Genomic DNA, 27,425 nt, shown 5'->3' on the forward strand with positions numbered 1-27,425 from the left:
CTTTTTACACGGAACCAGGACAACAGCTCAGACAACTCAAACCTGGCATTTCATAAGTTTTCTTATTTCTACTTCTTGTTCTTTGCACCAAACATATTTTTCCTGTAACTTCTGTTTATGAACTGATATTTCTATAATATAAACAGGATAAAACTATGTGTAATTCTATTGATCTCTGTCCAAGTGTTTACTAGTTAAAGTATGAAACTTTTCACAAGAACATATCCAAAATTTACACTGCAAGGTTTTTTTCACAATATCTCCTGCTTTGAAATGCTAATTCAGTACTTCTTGTTCTCTATCCTGCATTTCTACTGCTTCATTTGATAAGACTTGTCTTTCAGATTTAACTCTCTTCTTCAAAATAAGGAGAATTAGTGCACTTGGGATATAGGACACTCCACGTAATACTGCTGGCAGGCCAAGATAGAGCCACCTGAAATAAAAGATGAACTTCATTAAATATATGCATGCATGAAAAACTAGCAAAAATACTCAGCATACATTGTTTTGCAACAGTTACCCATCCTAAAGTGTGTGCTGATCCTTTCGGATCTCACAGAAGATGAATCAACATAAGAATAGAGAATATGACAGTGTCAGCAAGATGACTATTTACTTCACCTGACTTCAGGCAAAAAGCTTAGCCAGTGACTCTAACCACCTAGTACTCTACGGCTTTCTCTGCAAAGAAGAGAGAGCGCCATGAAAAGGGCAGCTCAGACCACCTCAGTAAAACTTCCGTGTATTCATGAGCTAGCATTCTTCTTCCAAATCAACCTCAACCCAGTATTAAAAGGAATCAGCTTCAGGCCATTAATTCAATGAGACTTTTATTCAAAATTCCCACAGTGCCCCTTGAAGGACTCCACAAGCAGGAAGTGTAGGATCCTGGGCCAACTTGAGTAACTATATCTTCTCTATAAATTTCTTACTTATTTTAATTCAAGTACTACTTCAACCATTATGTCTTCAAATATATTGTATACTCAGCCATTAAACTTTTTTTTTTTTCCCACAAGGGCTTACTACTTTTAATTCTTTTATCAGAATTCAGTGTTTTAAGATCTGGTCTCGGGAAAGGCCATCAGTGAATGTAATTATGGCACATGAACACTTCTGTTCAAAGTATTGTGTTTGTGTTGCAACATCTGTGGCAAAGGTTGTGCTTGACAAAGCCAATGCCAAAGAAAAGTGCTGTGTCAAACCTCTAACACAGCAGCAGTTTGTCTACTAGGAAAAGATAAATACCATAAAATTATATCTCGCTATTATTGTATGAAATAACACAGTAAGAAAGAGAAGTGAAAATAAAGTAGAAAATGTACCTGTATCTGACAATGTCATACATCCTACATGCTCCTTCTTCACCACAAGACTTAGTACCCCACTTCAAGCAAGTGGTATCTATCAAAGCTCCACAATAAATGGGTGATGGAATTCCAGCTAAAAAAAATATTAGTAAATAAATATTAGCCTGTTTAACAGTATATATGTGCTACAATGCAGACTGTGATTCCTATTCAAAACACAGCATTTTCTCTCATGTTTCAGTGAGAGTGAGTGTTGTGTTTGACAAACACATGAGAGAAGGAATGTGAAATTGCTTTCAGATGAGCAGTAGATGTAGTCAGCCTGTTCTAATTTGCCATGCTGCCTAGATCTGTAAAAAACCACAATTCTTCCTGATCAAAGGCACTCCATAGAAGTAGACTCCTGTGCCATGCCCATAGCCCCGATGTGATCCTTACCCTTGTGTGTGTTAAAGCTTTACTTACCAAATACTCTTGAAGCTAGTCCATGGATACCCACTCCAAATGACTTTTCTTCAGGCTTTAGAGACCTGCAGGGTCATTACATTGTACATCAATTAGTAGAGGTGGCATCAATAAGAAATTTTTACTTCTGTTTTTTTGTTTGTTTGTTTTAATCAAAATGTTCATCACATTAGCCTGAAACCATTCTAATCAGAGCATTGGTTGAGAGCACATTATCCTCATTAGGTGACGTTTACTGAAATCCTTAACTAAGACTGCCAAATTACAAAGGGAAAATCTATTTTCCTGGTATCATCCACTTGGACTGAGGCCAGCACAAAGTGCAATATAGTTGTGCCTTAATCAACGTTGTGTGGATGTGACCAATCAACACATGGCTATCACACACCTCTCAATATCCCAGTGCACTGACTCACTGGTCCTACATTAATTTGGGATACAGCTGATAGCAGCAACAGGTTACAAAGTCAACATGACACTAAACTTTAACACAGGTCAGAAATTACACCAGGTCTTTCCATTCTTCCTCACTCCATATGTAAACTAACACACTTCTAATTCCTGTGTGTGTTTGACTTCAGAATAAAAAGTGCAGTAGCTTTCTTAAGCTAATGATACAGTACCTTATTAAGACCATGTACCCAGGCATGGCTGCTAAGGAAAAGATGAAGCTGCAGACTAATGTCAATATTAAAAAATAATTAAGCATCCTGTCACAGTATTCTTCTCGATCACACTGGCCCAGAATTGCAGACACATTTTGAGACGAAAACCCTGAGGCTGCAACACAGGTGCAGTTTTCAAATACCTGTCAAAAGAGTATTTTAATCACATAGACTTGTCAAAACTCACACACTGAGCATGAAACTAACACTGCTGGCACCCAGCTAACTCTCTCCTGCACCCGAGTGTGTTACACACGTGCAGCTTTTCATGGTGTCCTCTTTCCCAGTCTGCCAGGCACAGATCAGGCCATTATCTGTACGTAGTGTGTGGGGTTAGAGAGAGAAGGGAGTTATGGTCCTCCTCTGTAGCTGAGACTATGCTTCCTCAAAGAGTCCACAATCCAGAGAGCCCCCATATTTCCCAGTACAGCCTGTTTATGTAGTCCTTCCAGTGCCAATATACCTGATCCTCTTTTTCATAACCTAGTGTGTGGTCTTTCATGTGCCAGAAGAGAAGTCAGAGATGTTTGATAGAGACTGGGTTGCAATATTCTCACTCAAACACTTGCTTCTACTGAGATCATTGAGACTATTGCTGGAATAAGTGCTCTCAAATGTCAGCCAAGGTGAGCAAAACCATCAGTGTCTGGCCCTTACTATCATCTAATACTTCCTTAAAATACTTGTAAAGTGTGAAGGCTTTCTAAAATCTGTATGATCTGGGGTATTATTGAACTCATTATTTTCAATTGTTTTCAATCTAATTAGAAATTCTGAGGTTTTAAATGGAAAAATATATTACTAATTAGGATAATGGAAGTTCTATTATACCTGGTTACCTGTTTAAATCTACAGGGTAAAAGAGATTATTAAGTCCATGTTATAGAATTTCATTTTGGCTGAAATATTCTTGGGCACTGAGGTTTCCAACTGGCACTTCCTTGAGAATAATTAGTAGAAGAACAGGAGGCTTCTCCATGATAGTCTTTAAACTTACACTAATTCTCATATTCAGTTTGGAATGTCTGTTGCCACTCAATGAATTTGTCCAACTCTACTTGTCACCTTATATATCCAATTAAATGCACTCGTATGGATAATTCCCACCCTATATTGATAAGGATGTTTCTTGCCCACTAAATTTCACATTTTCAGCACAATAAAATGTATGCTTTACCACACTTTTTCCAGTTCCTCTTGAGGCTTTACACCCAGCAAGGCAAGGTGACACATAAGTGATTCCATTGTTCCCGCAAACAGGGTCCCATATTTTAAGAGGGCAGTCACAATCTCTGTTACAGCCAGCAAGTAGAGTATTTTCTGCATAGGAAACTTGCTCTATTCTGAAATACATTTAGAAGATGAATAAATATTTCAGTAACTAAATGCCTACAGTAACCCTTGGCAATGTTTAAGATTCTGTTCTAGCTCAGGTGTTGATCCAGGACATCACCCTACATGTTCCCACCCTGGATTCATGTCTTTCTATCTTTCTGTGGGATGCTACATTATTTTGTATTATATTAATATTAGAAATTCATAAATAGGTATCCATACTCTACATTTTTCTCATCTATGGCACATATATACTTGATTGTCTACAAGCATTACATATAAACCTACAAGTGCATTTTACAGACACACAACACTTCCCAGTGATTAATGGCAGGCTTCAAATCAAGAAACTGCAGATAAAATGTCCTCTGATGACTCAATAGCCATCAAATTCCAGTAAACTAGCATAATATAAAGAAAAGGGATTTGTCCCTCTGTAATTCTGAAATTGCACTCATGTATGCCTAATTTGATCAACAACTTTATATTTTTACCTGCAGCTACATGACTTGAATGTATAATTATATTAGTAAAGTAATTAATGTGGACATGCAATTGCATGAGTCTTGATGTGGATGAGTCTTTTTTAATATGCTTTGGTGTTTAAAACAGGGATAACAGAAGATAGAACTACTGTTATCACACAGGTTAAAAAGCCTTGAGAATTTAGATCATGAAACTAAAATGTTACAAAGCCATGGAGTCCCTGGCTGATTCTTGCCAAGAAAAATCATTCAAGTGTCTCAAGAGTTGTGTCTTCTTGTGTCTTAAGGAACATACCCTTCATAGGAAACTGTTAGGCCAGCAACTGGTGAAGAATCGCAGACAGTCCAAAAGGCAGCAAAGTAGAGAAGGTATTCCAGCAAAGACACCCAAAATGCTATGTGTGCAGCCTGATAGATATTTATCTTGAATTTCTTCATGAATAAGCCACCAAAAAAATATCCAACGCATATAATCGGTAAGTTGTAAACACCTATTTAAGCAAGTGAAACTTCCATGTTAAAATAAAGGAGACCATCACAGCTACTCTGAAGGGAAGACTGTTTGGCAAAGACAGTGTTTGTGACTGAAGAATTTAACTAGTCAGAAATTGGTGTCTACTAGTTGGAAAGACATTTAGGAAGTAGTTTTACAGAAGCATCATATGGCTTAGTTGGCTTTGCTCAAGGCAATGTTGATTCTCAAAGAATACTTGACTGTGGGTGAAAGTGAGGAAGACTATTAAACCTGAACTGGATCCTCTCAGCATACCATTTATTTCAAAACAGAAAACAGAAACAAAAAAAAGCCTGAAAAAACCACCCCAGCAGTGCAATGTCAACACCACACAGGTAAGGTGTATCAGTTACTTGCCTTTGGCTGCACAGCTTCAAAACACTGGTAACAGAGGGCAATAGTAATACTCATAATGTCTGAGACACTCTGTGTGACAGGTTTTAAAGAAAATGGTGCAGCTACTGTGAAAGATGACCACTAAGTTAAGGAACAGAAGTATGGCTAGATGTAAAGAGGATTCTTCTCTAATAATTAAAAAAAATCTAGTCTAATTAAGTTAAATAAGGGAACACTGAGAATTTAAGACATGATAAAGTGGAACCATAGAAAGGTTCCTGAAGTTTGCTTTGTGCTAAGACTACTTTCCATTACTATTTCCTAGAAAGGTTCCTGAAGTTTGCTTTGTGCTAAGACTACTTTCCATTACTATTTCCTACTGTGTGAACACCTTGTCCTCACTTATAAAGAAAAATAAAACAAAAGAAAACAAACAAACAAACAAAAAAAAAACACAAACAAACAAACAAAAAAACCCACTAGCTAATAAAGAGACAAAAGAAGAGAGTTATTTTGTCAATGCTTTCCTTCCTTGGAGTGCTGCATATAAAAGAACATCTGAGGTTTTCAGAAGGCCCAAGACCAATACTTGAGAGGTGGAGATGATGGAAAGTGTTGAAGCTCAGTGGCAATTTTAGCTGTGCATACGTTCAACCCATCTATGTTTTAGGACTGCTACTGATGTAATTTTCATGAACGTGAAATCTACCTTCTGTTTTATAATATACTTTTAAATCGAGACAATATAGATATTTGGCCCATGCTCTTTTGATTTAAATTAGCATAACCTCTTTGAGATCTGTGGTGCAAGTTTCATACCACAGCTGAGCTTTCTGGGCCAGCTCAAGAGACAGGAAGTAGATTATAAAATTCTGCACAGAAAATTAGAAGATCCTTAGCAGATAATGCATGTCTATTTAGAAATGCTTTGTAGTGTAGAATGTCTCATTTGTGGAAGCATTTGGCCTTAGTATGTACAGGTATACATGTACAGATAAACATATGTATGTAAAAACGCAGAGAATTTGCATAGAGATATTGCTACGTGGTAGAACAGAGCAAAGCAAAATGCACACGTACCAATTAAAAAGATGGCATCTGATGCAGATTTTCCAAACTGCTGTTCCAGATACTTGGGCAGGAAGGATATCATGCCAATGAAGGCACTGAATTGTAACACAGTTACACATATAAATAACATATAGACTGGGTTGCGAAACAGAGCCTTGAGGAAGGGGATGAAATCTGAAATGAAATAAGGTAACAAGTTAGTGTGAGGCTTCACAAAACGAATCACCCATTGCTCGGGCATGGCTGGGGGCAAAGAGGGGAACAGAAATGGTCTTTAACTGGACCAGGCTCATCCTTGTGCTTTGAGAGACACCACAGGCCAAAGATTACTTGCTTAGCCCAAGCTACCCCAACGTGTCTCCTTTACACAAAGGTAACTTCACACACCCACCCCCCAATGCATGCTGCTGCTTATAAAAAAGAGAAAAAAAGCTACAGAAATAACATTATCATAAAAGTTTCCTGAAACTTTTTAGTGATTTTTTAGTGACTGGACTTTGCACCTACAAATCTGCAGCAGCAGCTATTCCCCCACCACCCTTATTCCTTTTTCTCTCATCCTAGGACCTCAGATCATTCAGCAAAAACATCTTTCCTGTACCTGGCATGCAAACAGAGTACAAGGGGGAAGGGCTGTGAAGGTACTAGATAGCTGTGACAGCGTGCCCCCAGAGACCCAGGCACTGACTCTGGTTATTGCTACAGTCAGTGAAGGGCAGAAGAGTTCTGAAGAGGGACATGACTGAAGTTATATGCTCTCCTAGTCTGGATGTGCCAGTCTTCAGCCAAGTAAGCACCTGAGAAACTAATTTACACAGGCCTTGTCTCTGCATAATGCCTATTAAGTCAGGATCTGAAGCATAAAAACCCCACAAATCTCTTTTATCTAACATTCTCTGTTGATTAATTTGTTAAGCTATGGTCAAGAAACTCTGTAGAAAAACACAAGAATCTGTAAAACAATGACAGTGGTTCTCTGGAAGCAGGAACCACTTAGGATGGATATATATCTTTCAGAAGTAGGCAAGTACATCTCCATGCAAGCCAAGCCTCTATAAATAGGCTATTTATTTATATATGCCATGCTGTTAATAATCAGAGCTTTCTGAGGAAGAGATCGGTTTTAACTATAAATACTTCAATTTTCAACTTTAAATCCTTGGTGACTAAAAAGCTGTCTGAACACATCCTGGTCAGCTGGCTGTAGGTGGTCCTGCTTGAGCAGGGGATTGGACCAGGTGACCTCCAGAGGCCTCTTCCAACCTCAACCACTTTGTGAAACTAAAAGATTCTTAACTCAGGATATTCAGGGACAGTGGACACTCACACCAATACAGAGAATACACAGAATGATGATGAAAACATAATCTCTGAAGGGATGCTGGAGTACTAGGACCCACAGTCTGAGCTAGGAACCTTTCCTCACCAGAGCAACGTTTTATTCATGGATTCATTTAAGGCCACATGACAGCAGAGAAAAATCTTGTGTTTATCAAAATGAAACTGCAAAAGCAGTCAAGATCTGAGTACTCACTCTGAGTGTGGTGAATTGCAGGACTTAGTTTGAAATACCATGGAGATGTACCTGGAACTTGGTACTTTCTGAAAATTAAGATCCTGTTAAGGGGCCCTAAGCTGGGTATATAGGATCATGAAACTATTCTGAAGATAGTACATAGCCTTTGACATATTTTGTTCACTTACGTTTCCAACTAGCACCAAAAATGGAAGGGAAAAAAAAAATAGCTTTCTACAGATACATAGATATGAAAGACCACAGATGCAAAAGTTGCCAGTGGTAACAGGAATAAATGTCAGTCAAATAGATCTTTGTTCAACAGCCATTCATAAGTTCATAAGACACTTAAGGACCTCTCAGTTCCCTTTTATGGATTTAAATTGGACTTAAATGCACAAGACTTGTGCTGCTCTGCTTTTCTGCACAATGAAAGTGGAGTAAGCAACTTATATCTGTCCACAGAGTTGTAATATTCTTAACCAGATTTCAGTGCATTAATCCTCTACCAGAAAGAAAAGATCCAGATCTATACCCACCTGAAATTCAAGAAGGGGAAATGAGTGAACTCAGATCCTGGATCTATGGAATTAGCTTTCTCCCTCTGTGAGGAGTCATTCTAAATTTCTGCATATCTCTCTACTACAGAGAGATGAAAAATAGAGTAGGCATTTCCTAGCCATCTTTACTTAAAAAAATACACAGACACAGTTCACATATTTAGGACTAAATTAAGAAAGAAATAAAATACAACATAACTTGCCTTTAGCAATTTCATACATGGTCTGTTTGTCTTCATTTTTGTCATTTTCTTGCAAATGAAAACTTGTCTCTTCAGGTTCATTGGTTTCTCCTTCCTTCACAAGTGACTTGGGCAAAAACCAAAGAGGTATTCCTGCGAGAAGATTCAGTGATCCACAAATCAAAATGCCCAGCCACCATGCTCCAACCCAGCGGGCATCAAGAGCTGTTATAGTTATGTCTTCTAGAGAAAAAAAAAAAAAAAAAAGAGAAAACCACACATCTGATACAAATTCAGAAACATTCTTTGCTGTCATTGTGTATTTTCCTAGTAATCTCTGACGTGATATATTAAAAGCATTTTAAATATTCTTAAAATGAGTTTGATGAACAAGAATAGTCTCCAGTCTTCTTTTCTAATGCTGCTAATTTTCCAGCAAATTTCAGTGTTTTGTATTAAATTAATTCTAGTCCTTCCTTACATTAAGCCAGATGACACAATTGTTCATCAAATAACTTATATGCAGATTCATTTGTGTATATGTGAATTCAGGCTTTTTCTTGAATTGCATATTATGTTCCGTGGAAATATCAGCAAACTCAGGTAAAATTAAGACATCTCATATTAGCAAAAAATCTTTTAATGTTGTTAAATACACCATCATGCCTACCAATTTATATGTAAGGTTTTACATATTCATCCATTACCTGCATCTACTGATCCCACATCAACGAACAGTTCTGCACAGAATGATGCCAACAAGTAACCAATGAAGGGACCAATTATCGTTGCTGTATGTAGACATCCTAAAGCACGAAAATGATAAAATATACTAAATCAGAACCCTGACACAATTATTTTCTTGGAATTGTTACATATGTCTAGGCCAGCTCTACTGAATAGACATTTGCACCTAAAAATGGCCCAACAAGTTCATCTCCAGTTAAGTTACAAGTCCCACATCATTATTATTTTGATAAGGCAATAATGACTCTTCTCTCTTCCAATATTGGACTGAAGGGAGTCATAATAATCATCTCTTATGTTTTAGTTTATTTTCTGTGGGTGTTTGGTGGAAGGGAGTTAGCACAACAGGGTAGATTTACCCAGGTAGAAAGGTGAATTCTCTGCTTTGGCAAAATCCTCCAAATATGAAATGCCTAAAGGCATGATGGGAGTTTCACCCATTCCTCGAACAATGTTTCCAACCATCACAAATATCCACAGCAAGGACCCGGGCTCTTTTTTACATTCTGTGAACAAAATAAGCCAGAATTAATGTTTTAGCTCTAACTATTAATTCAATTCTAGACACAAAACCAAAGAATTCACCAGCAGCTTAAACTTTGGTGGGTAGGTTTGTCCTGTAAAACAGGGGAATAAGTAATACTTCAAAGGCTGCAGAACTGGAAGAAGCTATTGCACTTGCTGGAGCAGTTTAAGTCCCTTCCCTTCCCACGCCATATCTTATTCAACCACCTGGCAGTCCAACCACTGCATAACCTAGGCCCTTCCCTTTACTAATTTCCTTCATCAAAATTGCCATTTTCATGTCAGTGATGAGAAGACAGCCCCTGAACCTCAGTGATGAATGGGTGAAAAACCATGCCTGACTAACCTGATTACTGTCTGCTTTCTGTTGACATGGGCAGGACAGTGTTTTTTACCTGGACTTCAGTAAAGCATTTGCCACTGAGGGTGATCTTGCTGCTCAACTCTGCCCTGGTGAGGCCTCACCTGGAGTCCTGTGTCCAGCTCTGGAGCCCCCAGCACAAGAAGGATGTGGACCTGTTGGAGTGTGTCCAGCAGAGGGCAAAAAAATTATTAAAGGGCTGGAGCAGCTCTCCTATGAGGACAGGCTGAGGGAGTTGGGGTTGTTCAGCCTGGAGAAGAAGAGGCTCTAAGGAGACCTTATAGTGACCTTCCAGTATCTGGAAGGGGCCTACAAGAAAGCAGGGGAGGGTCTATTCACAAGGGTTTGCAGTGATAGGAAAAGGGGTAATGGGTTTAAGCTAGAATAGGGTGGATTTAGGTTAGATGTTAGGAAAAAGTTCTTCAATATGAGGGTGATAGATCCCTGGAATAGGTTGCCCAGAGAGGTGGTAGAGGCCCCATCCCTGGACACATACAAGGTCAGGCTTGATGAGGCTCTGACCAGCTTGATCTAGCTGGAGATATCCCTGCTTACAGCAGAGGGGTTGGACTAGATGACCTTTGGAGGTCCCTTCCAGCCCAGACCTTCTATGGTTCTATAATTCCATGTTTCCCATAGCCTTCTCCTAAACAAATTGGCAAGGTACAGACTGGATGGACAGTCTGCAAGACAGGTGGGAAATTGGCTCACAGACCGCAATCATGGCTTTTACTCAAGCTGGCAGCCTGTCACAAGTGGGGTCCCCCAGGGACTGATACTGGTCCCCACACTCTCCAATATCCTTATGAATGATAGGTATGATGGAACTGAAACCAATCTCACTGAGTTTGCTGATGACATCAAACTGGGTCATGAGGTGGACACAGCATGGGGCAAAGATATCTTACAGAGAGACCTGAACAAGCTGGAAGAGTGGGCTATGAAGAATAGCATGATCATGTCCCCAAAATTCAGGAGTCTTCTGCAATGATTCAGGTAATTGCTGCATAAAGCCCATACACTGATGATAAAGAACATTTTTCTGAAATAAACCAAACGACTTTCTGAATTGACAGTGAGATGCCACCATTTGCTTACAGGAAAGCCATACCAGGACAGAGGATATGGTGGTGTTCTGCCTTTGCATGGAATGAGCTTTATGAGCTTTCTAGCGTCTTTGCCTTGATTCAGATTGCTAGCTTCTGGTTTACTAATGTTCATATGCCCCCAGAAAAGCACATTGAGAAAAGTTAATCTGTGTCTAAACCATTGGCTGTTTGCTGGTAGCTTCACCTGGCACTCTGTACAACAGCCCTCACCACCTGGAAACCCCAGCTTAGACCCTAACCTCAAAGTTCTGTTTTAGGACTATAGATTTTTGCTTTGCATATCAACGACCTCCCTATCCAGAAATTTCATCTTTCCTGATGCTGTCTTTTCAGGTATGCAATTTCAGATTTGGGAGGTTTTGAGGACAACGTGAATTCCAATTTGGAAAATAATATACAATTTCTACAATAATTGGCACATGACACCAAAGGTTACAGAAAGGTTTTCTTCCTCCATCATATCTCTGCAACTCAGGTTGTCAGTGCTTCCTTGAGCAGGCACACATCTGCCAGTCTGGGCACTGTGCTGAGAAAGCCTCTGACTCACCTTGACCTTTATAAAATTCTCAATCAAAATTAAGATCCATAATAATATATCTGGCCAGCCTGCTGGATCTATCTGAGGATCCAGTTCTCATTTATTCACATCTACCCTCCCACATAACTCAGCAGAAGAATATCATGCTGCAACACAACCCTGTTTGTCCCACATCAGGACAGTTATATCAGAAACTATCTGACATTTAGCACTTTCTCTCCTTGAACTTGGATTTCTTCATCCCTTACAGTCCCCTTCATCTTCCACTCTTCCCAATGGTCCACTTTGTCATGCTGAGACTTTTCAGTGCCAATTCATTAACAAATAAAACCAGCTTTGCCAGCAGCAACTGACGACTTTCTAAATGAAAGCATTATTCTCCTACATCAATGTCAGGTTGCTGTCAGCAAACATGGGTGAACCAATCCACATGCAGATGTGGTCAAATTCAAACTACTTTTTGCATCACACAGGAGATGGACCCATATGCATGAATGTGAATGCTTTGCTTGTCCATAAATTAATAAGGAAACAATCTTCTTACCCAAGTATAGTCACAGGCCTGAGGACCTGTGGGTTCACATGTGTCTGTTGAATGCATGTGTAATGTAGACAAAAATGCTTTACCTATCTATACCTTAGTTTGTGAATTTATGAAATGAAGGAGAAGTATCTGAAATCTTCAAATGAAAGATACCAAATGGTATTAAGTACATGCTTTTTTTCAACTTTTTTCTTGCAAATATGGAAAAAAATAATGCCTTAAGTGACATGCAGTCTTGGAAAGCTTGGAAGCCACATCCATTACTAAATGGGTGACACTGAAAACTACAGCACACCACCACTGTGGTTTGAAGTCACTGTATTCATACATGACAGCAGTGTGATTCAGCTTTAGCACACACTGATGAAACACCACCACAAAATATAATAATTAACTGTGACGTTCATCTCATCTAACTTTTGCCACCCACCAACAATCTAAGTTTCAAAGAGTCAGTAGGCACATCCTGGAGCTAATCTGACCCACCCTAAAGTACAGAGCATGAATGTCCTTACAGCAAGGGACACTTCAAGAGCTCTCTACTCTCCTTTGACCACTTATCAAGGGAGCCTAAACAGACACTTCAGACTAAATGCTTCCCTTTGAGTCAGTTAAAGACTCAGGAGATTAATCCCATCCTCAGTGTGAAGATTTTGTGTGTGATATTTAATAGCTGCTTCTGAGCCTTTTGACTTCACAGTAGTTATTTTATATGCATATTGTTAGTGCACATACATGACTCAGTCTCCCAGATAAGTTGTAGCCTAGTTTAAACTATCATGTCTTTCCTCTACAAGAAAGTGGGATCTACATTTTTGCTCTATCTCTATTTCTCATTATTTTATTTCTTGTGTGGTACAATGAAAAAGCATCCTAGTGCTTTTTGCCAATTGTCCAAATACATTTGCCACCTCCTCACATTATCATAATATTTCAAGTCAAAAAGAGCAATATTTTTGAGAGCAACTTGGTGTTATATTTCTCCAAAGTGGACTGACAGGGATATTAACTGAGTTGTTCAGATATTGTGAAGACTGCATGAAAAAAGGCTACAGCTCTGGAATCACAGACTAAAGAAACAGAAAGGAAACCTCCTGACCTCTCATTTTTATGCCTGCAAAAAGTACTGATCAAAAGCACGACCCTGAAATAACTACTAGTAAAAGTAAAATCCTATTCACTTAAACAGTATAAAAACTGAGCAAAAGGTGTTAGTAGACATAGGAAGAGTCATACCTGTTGATGGTTCCTCTGCAGGTAAAGAGGACAAGTTTTCATTGACAAGGCATAGAGGCATGACTGAAAAATTCTCATGGTGTGAAATACTGCTTTCAATATGATACCTGTTTGAACCAAAGGAAAGCATGCATGGGTTAAGAAGAAATGCATCAGAATCAACTCATAAATCTGTACTCAGTGATGAAGTTACCTATAGAAAAATTGTGTAGCTATAGGAATAAGGAAATCTAGGTCAAAAGTTAACTGAGTCTCAGTAACAAACCAAGCTAGGAACAAAAGAACTACAGCACAGAATCAACCCAGTGCTTTATCCAGACTGTTGCCCAGCCTGTAACAAAATCTTGTAACAGATGCTTCAGGTGGATTAAGGCAAGTAAGGATCACAGAAGCTGCTGGGAACTAAGCAAAATACTCACCTTCCAAATAGAAAATGAGGAAGTGATATCAAAAGACATCCAAATGACAGAACTGTGCAGCCCAAAGCAATTATTCTGGGTCTGTGAAGCTTTGCTCCAAAGTAACTCACAAATGCCATCAGCAGCAAGTTGCCTGAAAAAAAGTCCTGGTTCATATTTACAAATCAAGACATCCTTATATCTCTTAGAGTACAACACGAATTCAAGTATATTTTGCTAGCTCAACATCTGTTTCTTCTCTTGGTTTGTTAAAACTCTACCTAGACAGGGAACTGCCTCAGTGATGCAATAATTTCCTGCTATCTATGATCTTTTTTTCTGGGAGAGTTGCACCACATGGAAAGAACATGAAAACAGAACGCAGAATGGAAACAAGATCATGGTGAGAGAGATTTTTTTACTGCAGCTATGTAAAGAATAAATTTCCTACTATTTTACATAGATACTAGGCCCATGGGCTGCAGAGTAATAGCTGTTCTAGGAAGTTATTCTCCTGGGATACTCTGTTTTGCAATGTGTAAGAAAATACAGAAGTATTTATCCAAGTGTTTTTGTACTGAAAATAAGAAACACGAGAAAAGAGGGATAATAAATTAATATTAATTTCAGTAATCGTTTGAGAGGAATGAAAAGGTATGGATTTTTGTACCTAGTACATTTTAAAAATACAAATATGCTAAAATTCTTCACTCACTTCCCCACTTTCACTTCAGAACCAGTTGATTTTCTCTACTCTTCATTTATTGCTATGCAACTAAGAAAAGAATCAAGCTTCATGTTATGAATCAGGTTTCATAAAAATAGCAATTTAGTAATCGTACACCTACTAATTTTGTGATTTTTTTGTCAAAAGTACAAAGCCACGTCTCTAAGCGATGAGCATCAAGCTCTGAAAGAAGATGATATCTTATGACTGAGACATACTGTATTGAACCAGTGGCTTGAATGATCCTTAAAGATGTACACTTACATTATCCTAGTAAGTTACTTAAGTTTGCCACATACACTGACTCTTAATCAGTTCAAATATTATTATGATTATTCATTATTATTTTACATCATTGGAGATAAGAATGCCGTAGCTTGTTATAGAAAACTGCATATGAGAGAATAATTTCTTTTAATTAATAAGCTTTCTAGATACCATTCAATAATTTTGGTAATTTAATATTTCTTAATGTCTCCTCCTTATCAAAAGCAAAAATATATTCTGTGCATTCCTTCTCTATCACAACTTTGAGCTGCCCCATCAGACTGCTCTGCAGGCAGCAGCGTGGTGTTGCCAGCAGTTGCCTTCTTGCACAGGTAGATATAGGACAGTATGAAAAGGAGGAGAAGGAGCCTTGGCTGCCCTCCCATCAGTGTACACGAGGCTGTGCAGACCATTCCCTCAGCTGAGCCAGAGATAGCAAAGATCCACATTGTGACTTTAATGGTATAAAACACGTTACCTGAGGATCTCTATTTAGATAGGTTTGGAGTTATCAAGCCTTTTGTCTTTTTTGGGCAATGATAAGACATCAGCTTGTCACTGGGCAATAAAACTCACTGATAGGCAAGGTAAGTGTCACTAAAAGTAGAATTGGAAAATTTCTTGAGTTTTACAGGTACAAAATCTTGAAATACCATTGGATTTGAATAAGGGGACAATCCACTCCAATCAGCTTTGAGGTCACTGATTAAAAGAACTGTAAAATGCTAAATACGACTTTAAATTCAAACAAAGTTTATAAAATCTTTCTGTGTTGTTGAGAAAGATCCAACACAAAGCTCACAGACTAGTTCTATTTTGTTAGTTGATTTGTCGTATCTTGATAGTGCAGAAATTAGCTGAATCAACGTTTAATCCTAAACTTCTTCATTTAAGTTGTCCTGTTAGTTTCCAAGACACTAAATGTGTAGGTACTATCTGCAGCAGCAGGGTAGAGCAAGTCAGTGCTGTCACATGCAGTAATCAACAGATTGCTATGGACATGAGAGTCACTAATACATGCTCAGCCAACATATTAAATTGTAAAAGAATAAGATACATTACAATGAGTTATTACCAATTTCAAAGCTTCCATTAATGATCCCAACTAACGAAGATGGAATATTGAATTGTTTCTCTATCTGTGTGTACATGCTGTTCATGTAAGCACCAGACATCGTTTTACCAACATATGCAAGGGATAGTGCCAGCAGAAATACCTAGGAAGGAAAAAGGAGAACGCATTAAAAAATTCTAAATTCTATATTTAGAAATATTCCATGGTTATTTTCTCCATCAAAGATGTGCTTCCAGGTAAAACGAGTGAACAGTTCTGTTCCACTGGTATGTGTGTAAATCCCACCGTCTCCTCTTGTCCACAGAACTACGCCTTCACAAAACAAAACAAAACAAAACAAAACAAAACAAAACAAAACAAAACAAAACAAAACATATTTTGTCCTTCATCTGTTCCCATGGACCAAGACTCTCTTCAGGAACATTCAACTCCATTTCCCCAGCCAGGACAGGCTCAGCACAGCCTCTCCCATGTCTGTCTGCTGCAAGATTGCCATCTTCAGGACTGAATAACGTCTGCAGCCAGGCCAGGATGAAAAGACCTCTGTACCCTTTGCTCATCTGAATGACAAATTACTTGCAGAACTGAAATTGTTTCCTTTTATCAAATTACTTCATTGAGTCTCTGTTCTCCCATCTCAGTAGAGGTCAGGAGCCCAGAACAAGTAATTTCAAACTGAAGAAGTAAATAGTGTGTCCTTTTAACAAGAATCTAGTAGCAATTTACAGTAAAAGCATAAATATTAATGCATGTAACAGTATTCAAATACTTTTAACTACATGACTCTTAACACACAGTGTTTACAAAATTAAATCTACAGTTTTTTAAGATACATCTGCTGCAAAAGCTGCAAAGCATAAGTAATGTATTTGATCTTTGAATTAAAACCAAGTTATTTTACAGCCTTCTGTAGCATTTCATGACAACTTGAATAGTCTAGGTTACATCAATAGCCAATTTTTACTGCCATGTCACAATCAGTAAGGCTCATTTCATAGATTTAAGAAGGAATGGTAATCATATCAGACTAGGAGGGTTATACAAATTCAGAGGAGCAATCAACCATACCTCCAACACATCACAGTGTAAAGTTCAGGGACATAAAAACCAACACATGGTTACTTACAAACTTGATTGGCCTTGGTTAAGGCATGAAGGATCAGATTATTAATTCATTTAGTCTAGGTTGCAACTTCTACCAAACCACCATTAGTGCAAGCAGTTACAGTTGTGTGTTCATATAAAACTGCTAAAATATTTCTGTACCTTCAGCTTGGAAATGCAGCCAAATTTGTTCCCTGCACGTAGCTTCTCAGCTTCCTTCATGTTGTCTTTTTCACCTGATCCCAATGTCTCTTTCTGTCCAATGATCCCATTACAATGTTGAAAAAGACAGAAGAAAAAATAAACATTTTTGTCCCACATTTGCATAAATTCAGATTCTTTCTATGATATTTGAGTGTCTTCCTTAAATAACTGCAAACTGGATTCCAACAAAAGCTACAGGCCTATACACTTTGTTCTAATAAAGAAAATTTGCCATGGGAATGCCAACAACGTAGCAGCTAGCTATGTCTCGCTGGACACTGAACACTGTCAGCAGTGTACAATCAGTAGGCAAAGAACCCAGAAAAAAAGACATTCTGAGGGCAAGTTGGTTTGTAATACAGCTTTGCAGTTCTCTTCACAAGCGTTTGGTATTGACAGCTGTTGGAGATGGGACTATGAAGACCTATACATATGACTGACTGATACTTGTCTCCATGGTCTTTATTTACTATGCCTGTCCCTGCTAGCCACAAAAATGACATTTAGTTCTGCTCAGCATGTTCTGTTGCACCCTCCTCTCTTCCACTGGCATCAAGGTAAATTTGTTAATTTTAATAGAAGCTGTATTGGAGACTAATCTTTTGGCATTTAAAATAGGAGAAAAATAAAACCATAACCACCAGACCGACTTAAGATCCAAATGAAAACAAAGCAGCTTTCCTTCTCAAGATCTGCAAAAACATCCCTCTTTATTTGTCCGCCTACTTTGCATCGTCTCCATTTTGACTTGATGGTCAGAGCTTCTGGTAGTGCTAAGCCACCTGCTTTCTTACATATTTCCCAGAAAGCTGTTCAAAGAAAGAGCAATATATTCCAGGGACTTGCAATATGCTTATCTGTAAAAGTCCCTACACATCTGAGGGTTGGCACAATGAGTTAAACAGGGAGAAAATCAGTTTAAAGATTCATTTCTGAGGACTGCCATAAACTGATGTTATTTAACACAGCTCCCTCAGCCTGACAGGGTAAGCTGACAAAAACCAAGGCAAGTTAGAGCCCTACCTTATAATCAGGATGGATATAGATTAAAGTCCTCTTTTTTTTTTCCTCAGAAACACTTTCCAAGTGTGATCTTCCTGCACCTGCTCTTCTCTGTTTTTTAGTTCATGGAGCCATAGCTGGGATACATGCTGTCCTAAATAAGTCCACCAACAGGACTGCATCACTTTTCATGTTCTTCAACCCAACACCCTCTCAGTCAGTTTCTTCAAACACAGCTTTCTACAACAATGTTAATCCTCTCAAATGTGTTTCTCAACTCACTTGATTCCTAGTACATTCATGGGCATTAACTCTTTCTACAGCTACCTCCTCATTTTCAGTCTCTAAAAGTGCCACACATTGTTATAGCACTTCTGGAAATACTTTACAGTTAAGTATAGGTGGTCAGCAACTCACAATTAACTGTGATATATAGGTAGTTTACATTTCTGCTTTGCTTAAAGATACTCATACAAACTGTGTTCAACTACAGCACTAAACTGTGCTTATACAGCTTTGTACTTCCTTTGCGTTTTGGCATAAAAGCTTATACCTCAGGGAATCATTTATGCCTGACCTTACTACTACTTTATTCAGACTGAAGCCCACCAGTGATGCCAAAATGTGAACAAAAGAATAGAGATTGCAGTGTTATGTCTGTCCTCTTCTGCTCCTAGGAGCTGGCAATGGGATCCTGTCCATTACTATACAAGTTTCTGCATTTCACTAACATACACAGAAAACATCACCTGGCTAATTACAGGTCTCCTCTTCTGGTGTAAAATGAGAGCAGCCAGCAATCTCTGTCCAAGTTTCTCTTCAGGCATCAGAATCACATTGCCCCTCATACAATTGCAGATAACAAAATGATAATATTTGCCTTTACTTATTATTACCTTCTTCAAAACATAAATTACAGTAGAAAAAGTGGATTTCAATCAATTATTTTACTGGCAAGATTATTAAGGTTATCAACTGAGTAACAAAACAGACAGAATTTTTATTTCCAGCTATGTTCCTGACATTGCTTTCCCCAACTTTAAAATATTTTTGTGGTCACACTTGGTCAAATGGAACTGAAACTAACACAGACTAACAGCCACAATTATTAGAGAGTTGTAGGTGTGTAGCTCGCTCAGATCAGGTGTGTTTATACCACACTTGAAATCCAGGTGAGAATCCAGACTACCGTTTCTGTGCCTAAAGATGAACCAGTAGTCTCTCCACTTCCTTCTCCCATCTCTGCGCTCTCTGTTGCTTACTTTGCTTCCATTCCTAGGCTCTCCAGATTCTGCAAACCTCTTTCACTCATTAAGCAGGCAGAAATGTAATGCAGGTTGCTTTCCAGGTAGCAAGCAGATTCAGTCCACAGAAAGGTTCATCAAGTGTCAGACCCACATAAGCAAAAGAGCAAGAAAGTCGAGCCAAGAACATGAGGAGAAAAATAGGGGTGAAATCAGAGTAGGAAAGGATGAAGAGTGAAACCTGCTCATCTGTGGAACAGTAAGGTGTTACATCACCTCAAATATTTGTGGAACTACAGCCTCAAGTCCTAACCTAAGCTGCCCAGGCCAGCCCTGAACCCCACTGGCCTCCCAGAATCAACAAAGCTGTAAGGAAATTAGCTCTTTCAGTGAACATCAATCAGCACCTGCATGGCCAACAGCAAGAGGAGAGGCAGCTCATGCTACTAGGGTACTCACATTGTGACTAAGTTTTGTAACAGATCATTTGAGGCCAGGTGAGACTATATATTTACATAAAAGTTTGCCCTCAGGTTCTGATTGACCTACCAGCTATCATGTGAACCCCTACACTTGAATCCTACCCATAAGCCTGCAATGTTCACAGAAACCTCAGGGAAGAGGTCAGTAAAATCGGTCCTCACAAGGTCTTGCTCCCTCCACTTCTTTACTGAATTAGGAACACATTTATGGCAGGCTAATAAGTCAGTCAGTGGTAACACCACAATTGGCTCTTCCAGCCATCTCCACTGCTGGACTAGATTTCCACAGGCAACCAGAAAGAGAGGAATCATCAGAAGGCTTGTTTCTAGAAGATAACAACTTTACATAGCGCACAAAGAACTAGAGCACCCAGTGTGGACACTTTTAGTACAGGCTACAGCTACAAAGCAGATGCATGAAGTATAGCTGACTTAACTTGGGCTGAAGGAGGCTGGCTCTAAAAAAGAATCAAATGCATCCTGTCTGGCTCAAATCTAGCAGTGAGAGACTTGAGTTGGGACCCATTTGTCCTGCACAAACCCAGAAATACATTTTATTGTTTTAAACCATGTTTCACTTTAGCTAACTTCTTTACTGTGAGGGTGAGGGAGCATTGGAACAGGCTGCCCAGAGATGTTGTGGACTCTTGTTCTCTGGAGGCTTTCAAAACCCACCTGGACATGTTCATGTGCAACCTGATCTAGGCAAACCTGCTTTAGCAGGGGGATTGAACTACATGTTCTTCAGAGGTCCCTTCCAACCCCTGTCATTCTGTGATTCTCTGATTCTAGGTAACCAACAAAAAGAGAACAAAAGCACAGAAATATCTGGATTTAAATGTCTAGGAAGCAATATTCTGCAATTTGCCTTGCCTGAGTCCCAAGGGAACATCCTACTTTCAGTGTAAAATGCATCTTCCATTTGGCTCAGCTTAGTCCCACGGATAAATGGCAAAGTCCTTATTTTGTTTGCACGAAGTAACCAAGCAGAGGGCAATTACAGCGTCAGAATTTGTAACTAATTTATTTTTCCAGTTGCAAAAAGCATTTTGAAATCTTGTTTTAGTAGGCACAGTTCAAACTGTTACTCCAATGCAATTACACTAATGTTAGGCTGAGACAAAGTAAAATATTCTCATGGCAAAACAATTAGGTACTTACAGTTTTGAAAAGGTTTTCAGAAGAAATGACTGATATCGTACACTTAAACTTTGACCTTTATTCTAAATAGTTGAAAATTAACCCAAGCATACTAACTGCAGAATTTGTAGTTTCGCCAAATTGTTTCAGCTGTGCATTTTAGGGTTCTCACTCAAATGTGAAAGACATGGGCTGAGTTCTCCAGTAAAAAAAAAATAAAAGAAAATTAAGCCCATCTCTTTCTCCACAAAAAAAAGTCAAGAGCTACAGCAATACTGGTCCCTGAGGATGAAGTGCTAACACTCCTGCCCACTGAAGATGTCTGGAGAGTGCTCACAAGCAAGAAAGGAACTCGAGGAGTGTAGGTAACTGTGTAGACTTACAGCTTAGGTGGTGCCCTAGCAAAGGGTGACACAAGGTCATCCTAGAAGAGGGAAATTAATTTGTGTTTCTCACATCCTGAGGGGGTGTTTAAGCTCCAAGATGCATCCTTAGTGGATGGAAAGCAACACAGGCATAATCACTCTCCTCTTCTTGCTGTCTTGGAATGATTTGGAAGCAAGTGTAGCCCTTCCCAGTTGGTATAAATAGATCAGAGGTTCAGCTGTAGAGCAGAACAGAGTCTGAACCAAAAGTGGAGAAAATCACCTCAGCCCCTGAAGCACAGAGGCATATCACTCTTCTCAGTGTCACCAGGGGCTGGTCTTCAGCATTTCTTCTCAGTCTATCAGCCTTTCTGGATCCTTTTTCAAAGTCTCCAAGTTTTACTAGCTACTGTATAACTGAGGTGTTGTTAATTCTAGAAGGGGCAAAGATCTTAATAATTAGGCACTTCAACATTCACTAACAGCACCCTTTCATTTGGGACTTTTGTTGAAGTGAAGATGGTTTGCCCTGCAAATATGAAATATAAAAAAGTCCCACACAGTCATACAGCTGCTGTGGTTGTCCTACAGGCTGGGAGCTGCTAGTTAGTGATTACTAGATGTTACAAAATCAGACAGTAGTTTGACCAAGCATAGATAATTCTAGCTAATGTGATGTGAAGAGATTCTGTGTCTTTGATCAATTTGGGTACACATCACATCTCAGAATCACTAGCTACACTTTCAAGTACTGGCACTGAAGCAGGTTTCACCTGTGACCTTAAGTCTCTTGCTACTTGTATTTGTTTCCCTCACAGAAATAGCTCCTAACACACATTAAAAGCCTAAATGTAAGGTCTAAAAAGTGTGGTGAGGGTGGAATTTGAATCGATGAAAGCCTGACTTTGAGCACAACTTCCAGGGCTGTGTTTCTCAGCTTTCTGAGGGAGCATCCAGCCTTCCTAAAAAACCTCCCTGGACTCCCTGTGTGGTTGTGCTGCTGGGATGGGGAAATAACACACCAGCAAGATACTTGGCTTTGTTTCACAGTATGTTTTTGTCTCATTAATTTACAACTCTACCACTGTACTGAAAAACATTTTGTAGACCCTCTGCTGATGCCTCACTGCTGGCTGAGGATCCTGGCCTTCTCAGTGCCACACCAGAGCATGAGGTAAAGCATTTCCCCCTGTTATTTATTATAACAAACTTTCACAATTGTAAATATGAGACCATATCTTCTCAGTTCTCACAGATTAGAAAATTTCTCACATAGGAATCTATTAACATGCTTCCTACATGTGAAAAACCTCATCCTCCCTCATGTAACATACATTTCATTAGAGCTACAGCTCTGATTTCTGTTCTTTCTTCATGATGGTCTCCAAAGCATGTCTGATGGCTGTCTGTACTGGGATTTTCCTTTTAAAGCAAAATCTAGAATTAAAAAATTAATAATTATAAAAACTACCTAGAAATAGAAATTCTGTTTCCACCTTGATCTCCTTCAGCTAAACTCTGAGGTAAAGTCTTGTTTCCCGTTAAGAGATTTCGAAGGTTTTCTGGCATTTTATATTTTCTTCTCTTACCCATCGTCACTCTTGGAAAATTAAAAAGTCCTCTGACAACAGAAGAAGAAAATATACACACAGTGGTCCAAGTTCTGCTCACAGAAGGCTGTACAATGAAAACGCAATAATGAACAGAGGTAGAAAATGGGTGAATATAAAGCTGCCTTAACACCACGTGGCCCTCCTTGCTTCTTTTAAAAAAACAGCTAAAAGTGACAAGAGAAGAGGACAGTGCCCACCAAAATGGCAGTTGTTCAACAGTGTATGTCAACAGCAGGGCAGTATTCATTCAGAAGTGTAAAGTGAATTCTGTACCCATATCATGTGCAGCAGTGTATGACTGTGTATGACTAAGCCTTGTGCCATGTAGGAGGGAAGTCTCAGTGTCATTAGAGCACAAACCTTGATTTTGCATTAAAAATAACTTAACTTGGGTACTCTAATTGTAATAGTTAGGTATTGAAACCTGACTGCAAGCACCTAACCAAAAGATTCAGCTAGGAGAATGCACAGGCAATTTCATACATTATATTTGTCTTCATTGATTAGAAACTAGAACTGGAGATCTCAGTTCAGTTGGATTTTTTACCCTGTGTTTAGGTACTACAAGGATTTAGCAGTCCTTTCTTCTTTCTGTCAACCCATCCATTTTTTTAGTATTTCATCTCATAACTATTCGTAGGACATATTCTACATATATTTTATATTTTAATCCACACCTATTTTGGGGATGAAGACACGATTTTGTCTACAAAGATTCCTATTTCCAAATCTCTTTATCCATGATAATTATTTAAAAGTGAGCTTCAGAGATGCAGGCAAGTATTTTCAGTATCTACAGGAAATAAGCAAAGTAGCACAATCATAGCCATTGCCTGGGGTTTTAATTAATTACTAAATAAATAGCCATTACATAAACTTGGATGAGATAGAAGGTCATAGTAGCATCATGTACAGAACTATGTAATTCTAAAATCTCAATAGGATTATTTTGTTCAACAATCATTTCTGCTCAGGCTGATGAAGGTTGAAGACTCAGAACCAGCAAAGGAATTACAAAAAATGGAAAGCAAAAGTTCCAGTCAAATAAACACCTCTTTATAGCAGGTACTTAACAATTTGCTCTAAATACTTATGTCTCTATCAGAAAGAAATAACCCAGGTGGCAGTTTAAGCAATTTATAGTTTGTGCCTTCTACCACATGATTCTCTAGCTCCACTTTAGAGAGATTTACTTTTAAAATTTCCGCTAGAATTCATCATCAATAATGTGCATTTTAGAAACTGAAGACAAATAAGAGCCCTCTTTCCTCTTGAAAAGAAAAAAAAAAACAATAAAAAAGAAGAAGAAGAAAAATGCTATATTTGAAAAGCTGAAGGACCTCTTCAGGACAATGGCTTTAATTACTGCATGCATGGCCTTATCTCACCTGGCTTTGGAGGTTTAAATGTCTTTTTCCAAAGTTTCATATTACCATTAAAGATTTACTCTCCTATGTAACACTTAATTTTGGTCAATTTATAGTAGCATATTTGCAAAGTGTCTTAAAGTAGGAAAATATGTGCTGAACATTCACAGAAGTAAAAAAAAAAATCACTCACTGATGTGCTTAAGTATGAACTGAGTTTGTCTTTAAAAGAAAAATTAAGAAACATGTTTCAAGGGCATATTCCTTCGGACACACACATGCACACATAGACACAGACAAATGCACACACACTAACAAGAGTTTTCCCAAGGACTGTCTGCATTCAAACCTTGTCTCTGGTGTTCTGTTTCTCTGTAGCACCATGAGAAAGGAAGTACTATTGGAATGATATCAATCTTTGCTTCATGGAGCAAGTGTCTTACAGACTTCCTCTTACAAATTAACAGAGGCTAGTATCCATACATTTGGATCCACAGGTCTGGAGGAAGGAAAAAGGTCTTTTCCAGGGGTAATTAAAGAAATAATTCCAACAAAATAGTATTCTCCCAGAAAAAAAAAATAGACTGGAAATATATTTAATTTAATTTTTAGCTGCCTGAGAGTGCTGGAGAGCTTTTATTTTTCTTCAGGCTTTTTGGAAGGTGAGAGATGTTGGGGGAACATTCCTAGGGTGTGTTTTTTCAATCTTAAAGTAAGTAGTTCTAGCCTCCTTGCGTGGCCTCTGTGCATAAAGAAGTTCCTGAAAGAATATACCCATAAGGTCCATACCTAGGCACTTTAATGACTTCTGTGATTTTTCAGTGTTTGGATCTGCTTAAGTGACACAGGAAAGCACTTGCTGTGCAGATCTTGACCTTTATAACCTGCTTTTGTTTCATCACATGACCTCCAGTAGTGGCATTGTGGTACTGAAGGAAGGTAAGGAGTCACTCACAGTCATTTGCTGGTCATCAGCAACACACACAAATTAAATACCTCTCAAAAAAACACTGGAGAGATGTGAAATGAGCATGTGTTCACAAATGCACAGTTCAATGTTCAATAAATTTATGTAAAATTCAGTGCATAAGGAATTCAGTATTTTTCTCTATTCCAAGTAATTCACAGATAATATAGCATTATAGAGAGCCTATGATGTTTTAGCACATTGAATTCCCATCTTCTTCATGGGATTTCTTCTGAAGGCCATACTTGTACCAAGTTCATTGCTTCCTGCATTATCAGCCCACCACCTGAGAAACTGAGACTACAAGTATTTTTTTCTGTCTGGACAGATTTTGTTTGTGGGGTGCTCTAATCATTCTAACATTTCAATAGAGGGAAAATACCATGAAAAAGTCAAGTATTTGTATAGCATCATAGAATCACCGTGGTTGGAAGGCACCTCTAGGATCGTCAAGTTCAACCTTCCTCCCAACATTTCCCTAACCATTAGACCATAGCCTCAAGTGCCACATCCACTCGTTTTTGAATGCCTCCAGGTATGGTGACTCCACCACGTCCCTGGGCAGCCCGTTCCAGTGTCTAACCGCTCTCTCAGTGAAGAAATTCTTCCTAATATCTAACAAAAATCTTCCATGGTGCAACTTGAAGCCATTTCCCCCATCATATCATCAGTAGTTTGGGCAAAGAGAGCAACACCAGCCTCACTACAACCTCCTTTTAGGTAGTTGTGGAGAGCAATAAGGTCTCCTCTCAGTCTTCTCTTCTCCAGACTAAACAACCCCACTTCCCTCAGACAGCCCTTATAAGGCATCATAAGGCATAAGTTTTCCAGTCCTCTCACCAGCCTTGTTGCCCTTCTCTGGACCCACTCCAGCATGTCAATGTCCTTCTTATATTGTGGTGCCCAAAACTGAACCCATTACCCAAGCTGTGGCCTCACCAGAGCTGAGTCCAGGGGCACGACTGCTTCCCTGCTCCTGCTGGTCACACCATTTTTGATACAGGCCAGGATGCCATTGGTCTTCTTGGCCACCTGGGCACACTGCTGGCTCACAGTTGGCTGTCCACCGACACCGCCAGGTCCTTTTCCACCAGACAGCTTTCCAGCCACTCCTCCCCAAGCCTGGAGGGTTGCCTGGTTGTTGTGACCGAAGTGCAGGACCTGGAACTTGGCCTTGTTGAACCTCATGCAGTTGACCTCTGCCCATCATTCCAACTTGCCCAGATCCCTCTGCAGAGCCTTCCAACCCTCAAGTAGATTGACACTCCTGCTTAATTTCGTGTCATCTGCAAGTTTACTGAGGTTGCACTCAATCCCCTCATACAGGTCATTGATAAAAATATTAAACAAGACTGGTCCCAAAACCAAGCCCTGAGGGACACCGCTTGTGACTGGACACCAATTGGATTTAACTCCTTGACCAGAACTTTCTGGGCTTGGCCATCCAGCCAGTTTTTAACCCAGCAAAGAGTACATCTGTCTAGGCTGTGAGCCACCAGCTTCTCCAGCAGAATGCTGTGGGAAACAGTGTCAAATGCCTTACTGAAGTCCAGGTGGGTAACATCCACTACTTTTCCCTCATCCACTAGACAGGTCACCTGATCACAGAAGGAGATCAGGTTGGTCAAACAGGGCCTGCCATTTGTGAACCCATGTTGACTGGATCGGGTACCCTGTTGTCCCACACTTGCCACATGATCTCCCCCAAGATGAACCATTCCATAATCTTCCCTGGCACCAAGGTCAGACTGACAGGCCTGAATCTGAATCAGATGTATCCCACCCTTAGCAAGTAGTTTTGTTGAAGATCCTCATCTAGAATCTCACAATAGGCATTTGAGAGTCAGATATTTCCAGAGAGTAATTCACCCCATCTTAAGACAGATGTCTAAAATAAGTGGGAGGAAATTGTCTCTGGAGGTGCTTTTTTCTTCCCTTTGATCTGAAAATTAGAGACCCAGCTTAGTC

The 27,425-nt window shown here is 39.2% G+C and overlaps 1 protein-coding gene across 1 annotated transcript; it reads right to left on the reverse strand.

The window, feature by feature from the left end:
- Positions 1–288: 288 nt before the first annotated feature.
- On the reverse strand, positions 289–17,295 carry SLCO1A2 (solute carrier organic anion transporter family, member 1A2; the record flags this gene model as incomplete). The annotated part of the gene is made up of 14 exons (XM_008942198.1): positions 17,236–17,295; positions 15,970–16,111; positions 13,922–14,054; positions 13,503–13,609; positions 9,549–9,695; positions 9,150–9,248; positions 8,464–8,685; positions 6,194–6,358; positions 4,559–4,754; positions 3,621–3,786; positions 2,402–2,586; positions 1,779–1,843; positions 1,329–1,446; positions 289–436 (listed from the first exon to the last, which is right to left on the reverse strand). Coding segments are annotated over exons 1-14 (1,953 nt in total), but the record flags the coding sequence as incomplete, so codon positions are not given.
- Between the last annotated feature and the right edge of the window lie 10,130 nt (positions 17,296–27,425).

Source organism: Merops nubicus, unplaced genomic scaffold (genome assembly GCF_000691845.1).
Source record: "Merops nubicus isolate BGI_N331 unplaced genomic scaffold, ASM69184v1 scaffold11136, whole genome shotgun sequence".
Lineage (NCBI taxonomy): Eukaryota > Metazoa > Chordata > Aves > Coraciiformes > Meropidae > Merops > Merops nubicus.